Raw genomic sequence first — 13,489 nt, forward strand, 5'->3', positions numbered from 1 at the left:
CCCCACCATGCCTTGGATAAACCCCGACGTATCTAACATGGCGTTAACCAAATCAGTTAGAGTATGATTTTTCCGCTCGGCAAACCCGTTTGACTGGGGTGAGTAGGGAGGCGTCTTCTCGTGAATAATGACGTGTTCCGCACAAAAGGCATCAAACTCTTTCGAGAAGTACTCTCCACCATGATCTGACCGGACTCGTTTAATTTTCTTTTCAAGTTGATTCTCAACTTCTGCCTTATAGATTTTGAAGTAGTGTAGAGCCTCATCTTTAGTATTTAACAGATACACATAGCAATATCTAGTGGAATCATCTATCAAAGTCATGAAATATTTCTTTCCACCTTTAGTCAACACACCATTCATCTCACAAAGATCAGAATGTATGAGTTCCAGTGGCGCCAAGTGTCTCTCCTCTGCTGCCTTGTGAGGCTTGCGAGGTTGCTTAGATTGCACACACGAATGGCACTTAGAACCTTTGGCTAAAGTGAAACTCGGGATTAAATTCGATTTTGCTAGCCGCGTCATAACACCGAAACTAATGTGACAAAGACGTGAATGCCAGACTTCAGATTCATTAACACTCAAATGAATATTGTTCACGACTTTATTACATAGATCTGCAAGAGAAAGGCGGAACATGCCTCCGCATTCATAACCCTTTCCAACAAGTAGTCCATATTTCGTAACAACTAATTTATTAGACTCGAATACCAACTTAAACCCTTCTCTACATAGAAGGGAGCCACTAACGAGGTTCTTCTTGATGGCGGGGACATGCTGCACGTTCTTCAGCTGCACGATCCTTCCCGAAGTAAACTTCAGATCGACCGTGCCAACACCAAGAACAGAAGCACTCACGCCATTCCCCATCAGTACGGACCCGTGACCTGGTAAGAAGAAAACAATGAAATGTTAGCACACACATGAACACCTGCACCTGTGTCGACCCACCAATCGGTGGACGGCCAAACTGAAAATACAGTAAATAAATTACCGTACCCAGATGCACCACTCTCATTGTTGCTCACAATCATATTGACAGACTTGGAGTCCCGCCCTTGCTTCTTATACTTGTTTGGGCACTTCTTGGCCCAATGTTCAAGCGAACCACAAGTAAAGCATCCCTCATCCTTCTTATTCCTCTTGAAGGTCTTCTTACCCTTCTTCTTAAAGTCGGCACTCTGTTGGACACCGTTCTTTCCCTTGGACTTGTGGGAATTGGAGTTCTTCTGATGCACCATATTGGCCACAGAAGTTCCTTCTACCCCTTTTCCGTGCGAGTCCTTTGCCCTTGAATTCTGCTCAACACTCAGATGGCCTATGACATCCTCCACAGAGAATTCACGCCTCTAATGTTTCAGAGTGGTGGCAAAGTTCCTCCAGGAATTGGGAAGCTTAGCGATTATGCAGCCCGCGATAAACTTGCCCGGTAACTCGCACTTAAGAAGCTCAAGCTCCTTAACAATGCATATTATCTCATGAGCCTGCTCCAATACAGGACGGTTTTCAACCATCTTGTAATCGTGGAACTGCTCTATAAGATACATCTCGCTCCCTGCATCGGCAGCCCCGAACTTAGATTCGAGCGCCTCCCATAAGTCCTTGGCAGACCGCACATGCAAATATGCGTCAACCAGCTTATCTCCAATCACGCTCAGAACTGCCCCGAGGAACACGACAGTGGCCTCCTTGAACGCCTTCTCCTGTTCAGGAGCGATCGTTCCTGTGGGAGTCACACCGACGACCCAGAACGCGTTCATGGCCGTGAGCCATAAGGTGGTTTTAGTCTGCCAACGCTTAAAGTACGTCCCCGTAAACGGGGACAGTTTCAGTGCAGCAGCAAAACCAGAATTCGAAAAACTCCTACGATTAGGTTTTTGGATTGATAAGAAAATAGGCAGTTTTTTCGATTAAATTAATCCATGAATAAATCATGAGCATGACATGGACAGTATTGATAACACACTGATTACGATCTAACAGAGCATGTACTAGGCATATAGTAGAAACATCTACGCATATCGCTAGTACTGCTACAACAGAAAGAAACACGAGAAGGATAAACGATGTATACCCTCCAATCGGCCACACTGCGGTGGTGGCGGTGGCAGCAGCCGCGGCATCCTCGGCGGCCTTCTTGTCGGCCTCGGCCTTCTCAGCGGCAGCACGGTCGGCGTCGGTCGACATGGTGACGACGAAGGTGATGCGGACGTAGATGAACAGAAGCGAGCAGTCGCGTAATCGCTACTCAAAAATCTAATCGCCCCTCTCCCGTACAGGGTCCGGAGAAGCGGGGTTTCGGAGGCCTGTTCTCCCGTCAACCGTGTACGCGGTGTGCGGGACGGAGTCGCCGGCGGCAGCAGCAGCAGAGGAACGACGTGGGCGTGGAGGCGGAGATGCGTTCTGTTTCATGGCGGCTAGGGTTGGCAGCGTCCCACATATATATGTGCGGCCGCACGTGGAGAGACATGGCTGAACCCACGTCCAAGTCGGTAGCCCCACGATCCGACGTCTCAGATCGTGGCCCTACCTGTCAAAGACTCTCCGTTCCTGACCGGCAAAAAGAAGCGCATAGGAGTGAGCTCGGCTCGGCTCAATCCCGCACCCGCGGCACGGCGTGGCGCGTCGAGCGGAGGAGGAGGAGTGCGCGAGGGGCTCATCTCTTCTCAAGCTCCAATAGCATAAGGGAGATGATCCCTTATAAACCACTCCAACTCTCCTTCCACTTTCGGCGTGGGACTAAACTTCCCACCACCTTGTCATGCCACCTACATGGGCCCTTAGAGATCAAATCTGAAATTGTCATATGGGCTCTAGGCACATCTTATATTTCAACACAAACTGGGTGTGGTTTGATCATCAAATGACCAGTTAAACTTTGTTGCACAAGAAGCATCTGGGCCGAAAAACGATATTCCAGACATATTAGAAGCCCGTGGATTCATGGGATGGTTTGATGATGATAAAGAAAAACATTTGTTTTGTTTGGATCTTTCATGAAAAAAGACGGCTTGAAAGATACTCTTTTGAGAGGATAAGTAGTTAGGACATATCACTCTCCCGGAATAGTCTCCAACCTTATACCATATTGTACGTGATAAGAAGGATATTTTTGCACATGTGCTCAGCTTCCCCGCCAATGTATTACTTCCACATAATTTGATCGGCCCCGTCTTATGCCATGACAACATCTGTTATCCCATTTGGATTTGATTAACATGACATAGGATCAGATATGTTTCGTTGAAATCCAATTGCATCTAGATCCTTTACATTCAACTCTATTTTATGTACATTTTGAAAGAAGTCAAAATTTCAAAAATTATGAGATGAGCATACTAAAATATCGGTTGCATACACCGACTGGTTCACACAAAAGACCTTAAGCCGTTAAGGAAATTATTGTCGATATATTTCAACACTAAATATGCCTTTGTAGGACGTTTAAAGACTTGTGTCAAGCCTCTAAAAAGTCTTATGTTTATGAACAGAAATATTTTAGAATCAGATTTTTTTTGTAAAACAATGTGCCATTTATGAGACGTCGAAAATAGAAAAAAAGGTATAGCGCAACGTGAATAGCGTGGAAATCCATTTTTATGGGTTTTCCACACATAACGCAAATGATCCTTATTTTTAACAACAGTTTACAAGGTTTACTCTTATCCTTTTTTTCTTTTTTTGAGGGAAGGTCGTCATGGTTATTAAATTAAAAGACATTTACATCGTCAACGAGCTTACCAACCGCAAAGTCAGGTGGCTCGTCTAACCAATTTAAAGTAGACTTATTACAATAACTTTAGTTAGCTAGTACATGAGCTGCTTGATTACAAGAACGAAAACAATGCTTAAATATGACCTTCCCAATTATAGTGCTTATATCCACGCACTCTGCAAATAATGTTGCGGCTGGTCATACAGTACAAAAGTTGATTACTTGGAGAGAATCTGACTCCGCTTCAATTCGGTTGAATCCCAAAGAATTGGCAAATGATAGTCCATCTCTCATAACTATCGTCTCCGTGGTAATTGCATCAGCTGCCATCGAGATGAATTTACATTGCGCGGCGATGAAGTTTCCCCTATCATCTCTGAGAATGGCAGCCGTCGCACCACTGCCATCATCTGCAAAAAAAGATGCATCAACGTTTAACTCTGTATCCCCTACTTCTACGTTCTCTGATTCTTTTAATCAAAAGTTTTTTTTTTCTGAAACAAGGGTTTCAAAAGTCCGGTACAAACTAAATAAATCCGGTGCACATCGTGCCCGTACATTGTTCATCTGACGGTCGGGTAGGAAGATAGGTATCCTCTGCCCGGCTATCCCCTCCTCCCCGGTTTCAATCCTGTCTCTGAAGACTCCTCCCAAATTCTCAACTGCTGCCGCTGCCGCCGCTGCTTCTTCCTCCTACTCTCGGCGACTCGTCTCCACAATTCATCCCCCCTCTTCGTCGTCGGCGGCGGCGGGGACGACGGGGCACAGCCGAGAACCCAGGCTGCCAGGACCAGCGGCAACTCCAAGCTTGCTTCTTGGTAAGGGAAGGAACCCTAGCTTGCTTCGCCGATTGATTGATTCGATTCGATTCACCGGACAGTTCCTTTGTTCGTCTCATCCTTCGCTCAGTTCATAATTCGATTCGATTCGAGTAGGTGCTTCTTCTTCTTCTTCTGCTTCAGCGCAGCGCGAGATCCGTCGGAGCCGAGCCGAGCTGAGCTGACCCCATTGGACTGAACTTTAGGGGGCGTAATGGACAACACCCAATTCGCCATGGTAATTCCTGCTTACACGAGCTGCGCAAAGGAATCTAATTCTGTTTCTAACCTTCTGTGTGTGATAGAGTGTCCTTACCTGCCTCTGTTTTTCTGCTTCTGGTGGAGCAGATTGAGGAGCTGGCCTCGCTCATCAAGGACAACCTCTACAGCAAGCACCTCGTCCTCTCCACCGAGGAGATCCTCGTCACCCTCCTACAGCACAGCTACCTCGATGACGACGATGAACACGACCGCGCCACAACTGAAACAAGTCGCGGGGCAGCTGGGAATACCATAGAGCTCCAGCCCACCAGCTCCTACAATCGCCTCCTTTTGCATCGTCTCGCCGACATATATGGGTATAAAAAACCTCCCTGATGCATTCATCTCCGTCCGCTTCACTGTGCTGACATGCTAAAGTCACTGCGGCGACCACTCCGTTTGCTAATTTTATCTGCTTCTGTGTCGCTGCTAGGTTTGCTCACGAATCTGTTGGCGAGGGTGAGGATCGGCATTTGGTTCTCCAGCGCTGCCCTGAGACAGCCATGTATGTCGTCAACCTCCCTTATTGAAACCTTTCTTGTCTGGCTCGATTCAGCAACGTCGTACATGTCTACACCATGCCAAAAATGTGCTAGTGTGTTTCAAGCAGGGTGTCTCACTACCAGTGCCAATGTTCTCTTTTTCCCTGCTATATATTTAACTCGCCACACATAGGTCGGTGGTTGGCTAAATTCAGAGCTGTTATTATGCTTGCCCTGTTTTGAATTTAGTTATGCTATATGTTTCAGCCCTCCCGTCCTTGTCAGCGATGTGTTGTGGAATTATGACGACGGTGATGGTCCTTCAGCCTCTCTCATGCTAGCGAGAAATGAGACAGGTGAATGAATCATTCTTGATGCGTTTATTTGCTGTATCATGTAGTGATTAGGCAGATGCTTGTTTGGAACAAAGAGTTTGAGGCTACTTCTTGAGAAGAAAAGCGGGATTTACTTAGGAAGTAAAGAGTGTCCAGTCCTTTGCTATGGTCAAATAGTCAAATTTATTCGTAGTGTTACCTTCAGAAACTCTAAACACATCATTAGCAAAAAGAGTTTCCCTACATGTATGAATATGATCTCTCATCTCACGCAACCCTCTGTTTTACAAGTTTATGCTTACTGCGTCTGAATTTGTGAAGATATTCGACGGTAGGACTGAGCAATGCAAAGCTTCTAGCAGTCCCAGTTTATTTTTCAGCTCTTGCACAGTGTAGCTTGTAACCTGGATTTAGCTATTTTTGGTTCAGCCCTTCTGGTGGCCACTAGCTTTACATAACTTGTTTTCCATCATTAAATAATTAGGCAGACCTCATGCATGCCTGTTTGAAATACTAGCTTGCAGTAATTACTAATTAATACCATCTTCTTTCAGATCTTCAGAAAATTTATGAGCCAGAAAATGTCCAAGACGCTATTTCTCTTGAAAGCTTGCATCTGAAAACTGATACACCAGTTTCGAAGCCATTGCCGCAGTTGGTGCCACCTTCAGCAGCATCGCTTAAGGAGAGGGAAGCTGCTTATCGGGCTGCTCGTGAGCGAATCTTCTCTTCACATGAAGCCAAGGGAAACGACACACCAGCAGCAAAATCTAGGCATGTTCCTGCTGTTGCTCAACGGATGATCGCACACGCACTTGGTAAGAGAGTTGAAGATCCAACAGAGAGAGCTGCCTTGGAGAAAATCAAAGGGAAGGAACTGGTAAATGGACGAACTAGTCCCACGAGTAAAGAAGCAGGGAAACACAACTCAAGCTCACCTGGTGGTGGTCCGTGTCGGAACCCATCTGCTCGAAGCCGTCCTACACCTACTGTTAGCGCCGAGACGCTCAAGAAAGAACAGACTGGAGCGGCTAAAAGGATGTTTGCACATGCGTTGCGGCTCCCTGGTGTTGAGATGCCCAATGGCGCGGCCCGAAAACCCAAGTAAGAAGAGCTGGAGATGAATGAAATTCCGAGAATGCATGGGCTGGGGCTGCCTTGACTGCCGTGCCCCGTGCGATGGAGCTGGAAGCCCTTGCTGTGCCAGCCTGCTCTTATCTTATGGAGTGGCACTTGTGATGGATGTTAGAAGCAGATGAAAGGATTGGCTGTTCAAATCAGCCGGTGTGAGACAATGCGCCGTAACCTTTATTTTGCCTCCCTTGACTCGAGTTGAGTCGAAGAAAAACCTGAGGGCACGCGGTGAGAAGGCTGAATCCAAAGTGGCCGTTCCCTGTTAGAATTAGAATTGTGCTAGCAAGTAGTGGTGTTGGATGTTTGCCAACAGAAAGAAATGTTCTTGTTAGCGCCTACCCCAGTCCAGTGAGTGTTTTTGGCTCTCCAACCTGCTGTATCGTTCTTAGCTTATATACTACCCTCTCTTTGCAGAGGGAGTACCACTTTGGTGTATCTTACTACCTTAGTTTGGTTTTGAAGGGCTTAGTTCCCAAACAATGTTTTATAGTTGATGCATGAAATTCGTTCTTTTTTCGAGAAAAAGCACATTGAAAAGAGAGTTTTGGTTACATTCCTCCTAAGAGGTAGTCCCTCTGTTCCCATAGAACAGCTGTACATTATGGGACGGGGTAGGTTACAAGCATGGAATAAAGACTAATGCAAATCACAGGTCGTCAGTAGAACAGCTGTACGCCCATAGCCTGGCCTCATTTTTGATTCTACAGTTGCACATGCAGTCATTTCGGTGCTTCCAAGCGTCGCGGAGGCAACGCATCAACTTGGTTGTCTTTTTTCTCTATCTAGAAGTGGAAGTGCTCTGCCTTCATCCAACAGAGATCCAAACCGGTGAGCCAATGGAAGAACTTCACTCCTGGCGTAGCCAAGCTCTTCCATATGAGCTTCCAGGTGCTGCAGATTTGGGCATGGGTTCGCGTTATGAAAACGCCATTCAATTTGTACTAACTTTTTCTTAAAACAAAAATTGTACTAGCTTCAGTTTACCTCTGTGATTGCTAATAAGATAAAAACATGTAGTAAGTTGATCAAAATAAATCTTAGCTGCTAATGATTTTTTGTCTAAAAGGACTACCTGCCTAACGGTATTGACAAAAAGAACCACCTCTGAGATGAATTGCCAAAACAGACCAGTCTAGACGTGGCGGCAGGCGCGCCAGCCGACACGTGGCGCCTGCCGCCACATGCGGAGGCGGCAGCCCCTGCCGCCATGATGTGAGGCGGCCGGTGGCCGATTACAGGAAAATTACAACCCGACGAGCCGTGACGGAAACAGGGGCAGGGCAGGCTGGCCCTGCCGCCATGCAATCAGGCGGCATGCACTACTGCCGTGCGCGAGCCAAGTCACTTTACTCCTCATCGAAATAGACAACGATGGCAAAGTTGCGTGGATACATGCATGCATCAGGATTCGTTCTCTAGTGAGCAAGTGATCCATTCATCAGGACATACATGCATCAGCAATGGCCCAAAACAGGGTACAGATGGCCCGGCTCCCGTGCAGCTGCACCATCAGCGCATGCCGCCTAGATGCATGGCGGCAGGGCCCACTTGCCCTGCCCCCGTTCCGTCGTGGCTCGCCGGGTTGTAATTTTCATGTAATCGGCCACCGTCCGCCTCACATCATGGCGGCAGGGGCTGCCGCCTTCGCATGTGGCGGCAGGCGCCACGCGTCAACTGCCACGCCTGCCGTCACGGCTAGGCTAGTCTGTTTTGTCAATTCGTCTGGGAGATGGTTTTTTTTATCAATACCGTTGGGTAGGTAGTTTTTTTGGACAAAAAATCAGCTGCTAATCACCTCCCATTTTACTTCGAGAACTCAAAACAACATTCTTAAAAAAGGAATTCATCTTTGTGGTGTTTGGTGGTGCTTTTCTCTTCATAGCTGCTAAATTACAAGTCTTTGAATTAGGGCAGGTTCTTTTGGGGCTTATTCTAAAAGCCTAACCAAAAATTTTATTTTAGAAGCGTCTCTTGTATCCGGCGGTGCATCTAGCATCGTTGGTGAGCATGTGGAGATGTGTCTCCGGCGGATCTATCTTTGGTGGATTTGCTCGGATCTCGTCGTTGTTCGTCTACGTTCGTTTGTCTTCGGGTTGAATCCTTCCAACCTACGTTACTCTTCATCGGCGGCGGTTGCTGTTCTGATAGATTGGAAGTTTTTCCGAAAAAAGGAAGCGTCTCTTGTATTGTTTGACTAAGTCTTTGTGGCAAAGTAACTTTTGTAGTGGATTCATTTCTTCAAGACCCGTCGAGTATTCTAGAAAAAAAATTCTTAAGGAATTTCTTGACATTTAAAATGGACACACTTGATTTGCGAATGTAGCATGTCTGGCTCACTGTATGACTGACAAAAATATAATATGACCGCATCCATGAACGTCTATACGTGGTGGTCCGATGGCCTGCCTGCCTCCACAGCCGTCCTCGACGCCGTGCTCCACTCCCTGGCATTCTCAAGCATTGAGCCAGGGTCAGGCCTGAACACGGCGTCCTTTATGCTGTCGCGTATAGCGTCCCTACGCAAGGGCGCATGGATGCATACACCCGTCTTGAACTCATCCACCAGATAAGAAAAAAAAATGTTATTTTTTGTTACGTTAGCAAATTGTGATTGTCATTTAATATGGGCACCGGATTAGCGATTTGTTATTGAGGAAAATCAGATTTCGTTTTGAAAGGTTATAAAAAAAATCTTATGTCTGTCTTTTAGAGAGGTGATCTCACATATATGGTGCGGATATCTGAATTCTTGATTACTTATTATATACTTGATTGAATTGAATCAAAACTTACCAAAGCAAACACGAAACAAGATCTCCATCTTTAATGAGATTTGGTTTTTAATAGGAGGGAGGGTGGTGGGTGGTGATGCGAAAATAAACCAGAGGAAATATATGGTGGTAGGTGAGGCGGAAAAAAACTGCCGAAGGGAAGCTACCAACTCCCTTTTACGAGTAGAGATTTATGTAGAATATATTGAAAATTAATGCAAAATATACAGAATCTTAATGTTTTAATACCAGATATACTCATCACTTTTCATGCGCATACAGTGCATGCTGGACCAGATCATTCACTAAATCAAATCAACTAATGCTACAAATAGTGCTGACGATGTGTATATATACTTGCACTCGTAAAGAAATATCTCCCCACGAAGAGAGAGAGAGAGAGAAGCACACACTTTCTATGAGTATGTCAAAGATCATTCTCCTCCTCCTCCTCCTGGCACCCCTTCGCATGGCCGCCGCAAGCCCGGATTGTGCCCCCGGCCGGGAGCCGGGCATGGAGGCGTCTTTTGCCTGTAGCCAGATGTGGCTGTTGAAGGCCGAACAAGATCTCTGCGTCCGCATCATGGCCTGGGGCGGCGTCGACATGTCCGTGTCGCACAAGGAGGAGGAAACCGGGTACGTGAGCCTTGCTGCGTGGTTCGCCGTGGAATCCTTTGAAGTCACGCGGATCGCCGCGAGGAACCAGCTCAACCATAACACATCGCTCTCCGGAGAGGAGAGGCGCGCCTACGAGGGGTGCATGAAGGACTACGCGCTAGCGGGCAGATCCATCACCCGCGTCGCCGACGAGATGCTACCCAGCTGCCGCATCACGGGCCTCAGCGGCGAGTACAACCGTGCGCTAAATAGCATAGTTAGTTGTATGAATCGGCTGTCGGCGCTGGCTCGGGTGAACACGCCGTTGTACCCCATGGTGTTGGCCGACCAGGACAAAGCAGTGCTGGCGTACCATCTTGCTACTTTGATTGGTGTAGTGTGATAGAGCAAACAATAAAATAGACATTGGGTGCACCGCTACATAGCTTTACATGTGTGATGTGTTGCCATAGTTGGATCCATGATTTGGTGCCAGGTTAGGCTAATCCATCTACTCTCTCCGTCCGAAAATACTTATCATCAAAATGGATAGAAAAAGGGCGTATCTAGAACTAAAATACATCTAAATACATCCCCTTTTATCAGTGGCGACGCCAGGTTCTAGAGGGTGGGTATTCATTTTGGAGGAGGGTATTCATTTTGCCCAAATCATCACTGTTTTGCAAAAAAAATCGCTTGTTTTATATAAAATTTCAATGGTTTGTCAAAATCTTGGGTATTCAACCGAATACCCAAGAAGACCCCTGGCGCCGCCCCTGCCTTTTATTCATTTTAATGACAAGTATTTCCAGACGGAGGGAGTATTAAGTTAGTAAGTTCCCTCAAATTTCGAGGCTACTGATGTGTCATAGTGTTAGGGCATTCTAACGGCAACCCGCAAAAATTCTCCCGCATACGTCCGCGGACAGGGCACCAGTTCACGCACATGGATGCCGGAGGCAGCCATCCAACCGTAGCCGCATACATTTTCACAACAACTCGAATCAACCGGACGAAATTCGTGCAAACAAGGCCGGAATTCATACAAACATAACGAATTTCATATAAAAATGCCGGATTTTCATATAAACACGACGGATTTCATTACATTTACATCAAAGCGGTCCTAGTCCAGCTCTGGAGTATAATTAATACCTAATCTAAATCGACGCCCACGGATCCCTTTGTCTTCCTCATGTCCGGCAGTTCGATCACCGACTGCTAGGAGCCCCAGAGGTATGTGCTTCATCATAAAGGGTGACTCGCTTCCCCACCACTCATCGGGGTGGAACCCCGGGCTGATGCTTCAGCTGGAGGGGAAGGCGGCGTCTTTGCTTTCGTGGAGCCCATGTGGGATCGACGGAGGTCCTCGCAAGAGAAGAACCGAGCAAGACATCTTCTGTGTACGCCAACGTCGCCTAGGTGATGGCCTTCATGGGACCCAAGCGGTGGCGGACTCCCATGTTCTACTTCTCCTTGCTGATGGCGGCGGACACGGAGGCGGCGGCCACCAACTCTTTGCTCTCCGCGCACCCGGCTTTTGTCTCTGCCTGCATGGCACGGTTGCTGGTACGGGCGGCGCAAAGTTGTCAACGGTAGCGAAGACGCCAGTGCCGCCGCGCTCCCGTTGTGCCGGCGTGCAACAGCTTGCCACTCCTCATAGGGTGGGCCTGGAGCGGCGAGTTGCTGAACTAAGCAGCGGCTTGGGGCGGCAACTTGCTCCGTCAGGTCAAGAGCGGAGGTGGAGCAGCGAGCTGCCTCGCTCATATCTGGCGGGCTCGGCAGGCCACCCAGCTGGCTTGTATGCAGGAGAACTGCTCTTCGGAAGGCATCGAAAGAACGATGAAGGAGGAGATGGGGGAGCGGCAGAGGTGTATGGTTCTTGCCCGGCAATTGGCCTCATTTAAATAGAGGGCAGATGGGAGGAGCTCGACCGGCATTGCATTTAATACCGGCCGCTCATGAACGAACATGTGCTCAGAGTAGGTTTCTCGGCTTCCACACCGGGTTAATTGTAACACCCCGGATATGATTTACCTAATATGTAATCCAACTCTTGCCGTTTCCGGCGTTAAGTTATTTTATTTTCTCGAGTTCGGTTTTTTGTCTCCGTGTGTTGTTGTTGTTGTTGTTGTTGTTGTTGTTGTTGTTGTTGTCATGCATCTCATGTCATGTCATCATGTGCATTGCATTTGCATACGTGTTCGTCTCATGCATCCGAGCATTTCCCCGTTGTCCGTTTTGCATTCCGGCGCTTCGTTTCTCCTCCGGTGGTGTTTTCTACCTTTCTTTCGTGTGTGGGGATTAAACATTTCCGGATTGGACCGAGACTTGCCAAGCGGCCTTGATTTACTACCGGTAGACCGCCTGTCAAGTTTCGTACCATTTGGACTTCGTTTGATGCTCCAACGGTTAACCGAGGGACCGAAAAGGCTTCGTGTGTGTTGCAGCCCAACACCCCTCCATTTTGGCCCAAAACCCACCAAAACTCTCTCCATCATCTAGAGCGTTCGATCACGATCGCGTGGCCGAAAACCGCACCTCATTTGGACACTCCTAGCTCCCTCTATGCCTATAAATACACCACCCTCTCGAAATTCCGGATTCCCTCCTTCCAAAACCCTAAAAAAACTCATCACACTGCCGTCGGACACGTCCGTCCTGGGCGGACGGAATCGCGCCGCCGCCCCGCACCAGTGGCGTAGTGCCACGTGGCGCCTCACCGCCCCCGCGCCGCCAGCCCGGGCAGGCCCATCGCCGGCCCCCGAGGCCCGCGCGCCCGAGCCGCCGCACCTCGCCTGCCGGCCTGCCTCGCCTCCCCGAGCCGCCGCCACCTCCTCGCAGCGCATCCTCGCCGGCCGCCGCACTTCCTCGTCGCTGGTGACCGCGGCTGCAGCTCCGGCCGCCGCCCCCGCCGCGCAACCGCCGCACGCCCCGGCGAGCTCCGGCCGCCCTCCGCCCTCCTCCTCCCACGGATCCGCCGGCCGCCGTCGCCTTCGTCAACTCCGGCGAGCTCCGGCCGGTGATCCTCGAACCGCGCTGCTACAGTACCGGGCCGGATCCAGATCTATTTGGACGGTTGACTTTTGTCCCGAAACCCTAACTATTTTGCACTTTTCATCATATTGTATCTTTGCATCCATAGCTCTGTTTTGGGCATATAGCATATCAAAATGTTCATCTCAGAGAGTACATCATTTCATCTCATTGCATAATTTTTATTTGAGTTCATCTTGATGCCCGAAATGCTGTTGGAAGAATGCTATTTGAGATAATTGTCAGATCTGCTGGTCCAATTAGATATTTGTCATTTTTGCCATGATTATTGTGTGCATGATATGCCCCTGAGCTCTACATGAGTTTTGTTATATGTTTT

At 48.2% G+C, this 13,489-nt stretch overlaps 2 protein-coding genes across 3 annotated transcripts; both read left to right on the forward strand.

The window, feature by feature from the left end:
- The first annotated feature begins 4,347 nt into the window (after positions 1-4,347).
- On the forward strand, positions 4,348-7,230 carry LOC119267060. 2 transcript variants are annotated; one of them, XM_037548362.1, is made up of 6 exons: positions 4,348-4,533; positions 4,651-4,771; positions 4,882-5,111; positions 5,228-5,299; positions 5,544-5,632; positions 6,166-7,230. In XM_037548362.1, the coding sequence occupies exons 2-6, from the start codon at positions 4,748-4,750 to the stop codon at positions 6,717-6,719; spliced, it is 969 nt and encodes a 322-aa protein (XP_037404259.1). In that variant the 5' UTR covers positions 4,348-4,533; positions 4,651-4,747; the 3' UTR covers positions 6,720-7,230. The 2 variants fall into 2 exon arrangements, with proteins under 2 accessions (XP_037404259.1, XP_037404260.1); XM_037548363.1 differs by having other exon boundaries at positions 4,348-4,771.
- Positions 7,231-9,909: 2,679 nt separating this feature from the next.
- Positions 9,910-10,564, forward strand: LOC119271193. The gene has a single exon (XM_037553111.1). It carries the CDS (start codon positions 9,935-9,937, stop codon positions 10,514-10,516), a length of 582 nt encoding a protein of 193 aa, XP_037409008.1. The 5' UTR covers positions 9,910-9,934; the 3' UTR covers positions 10,517-10,564.
- Positions 10,565-13,489: the final 2,925 nt, after the last annotated feature.

Source organism: Triticum dicoccoides, chromosome 3A (genome assembly GCF_002162155.2).
Source record: "Triticum dicoccoides isolate Atlit2015 ecotype Zavitan chromosome 3A, WEW_v2.0, whole genome shotgun sequence".
NCBI classification, from domain to species: Eukaryota; Viridiplantae; Streptophyta; class Magnoliopsida; order Poales; family Poaceae; genus Triticum; species Triticum dicoccoides.

Bases quoted from the DNA above. Each gene is read 5' to 3' on its own strand.
- LOC119271193 (XM_037553111.1), top strand. From the start codon at position 9,935: ATGAGTATGTCAAAGATCATTCTCCTCCTCCTCCTCCTGGCACCCCTT.
- LOC119267060 (XM_037548363.1), top strand. From the start codon at position 4,748: ATGGACAACACCCAATTCGCCATG. The intron at 4,772-4,881 runs GTAATTCCTGCT...CTGGTGGAGCAG, and splicing joins ACAACACCCAATTCGCCATG to ATTGAGGAGCTGGCCTCGCT. The intron at 5,112-5,227 runs GTATAAAAAACC...TGTCGCTGCTAG, and splicing joins CGTCTCGCCGACATATATGG to GTTTGCTCACGAATCTGTTG.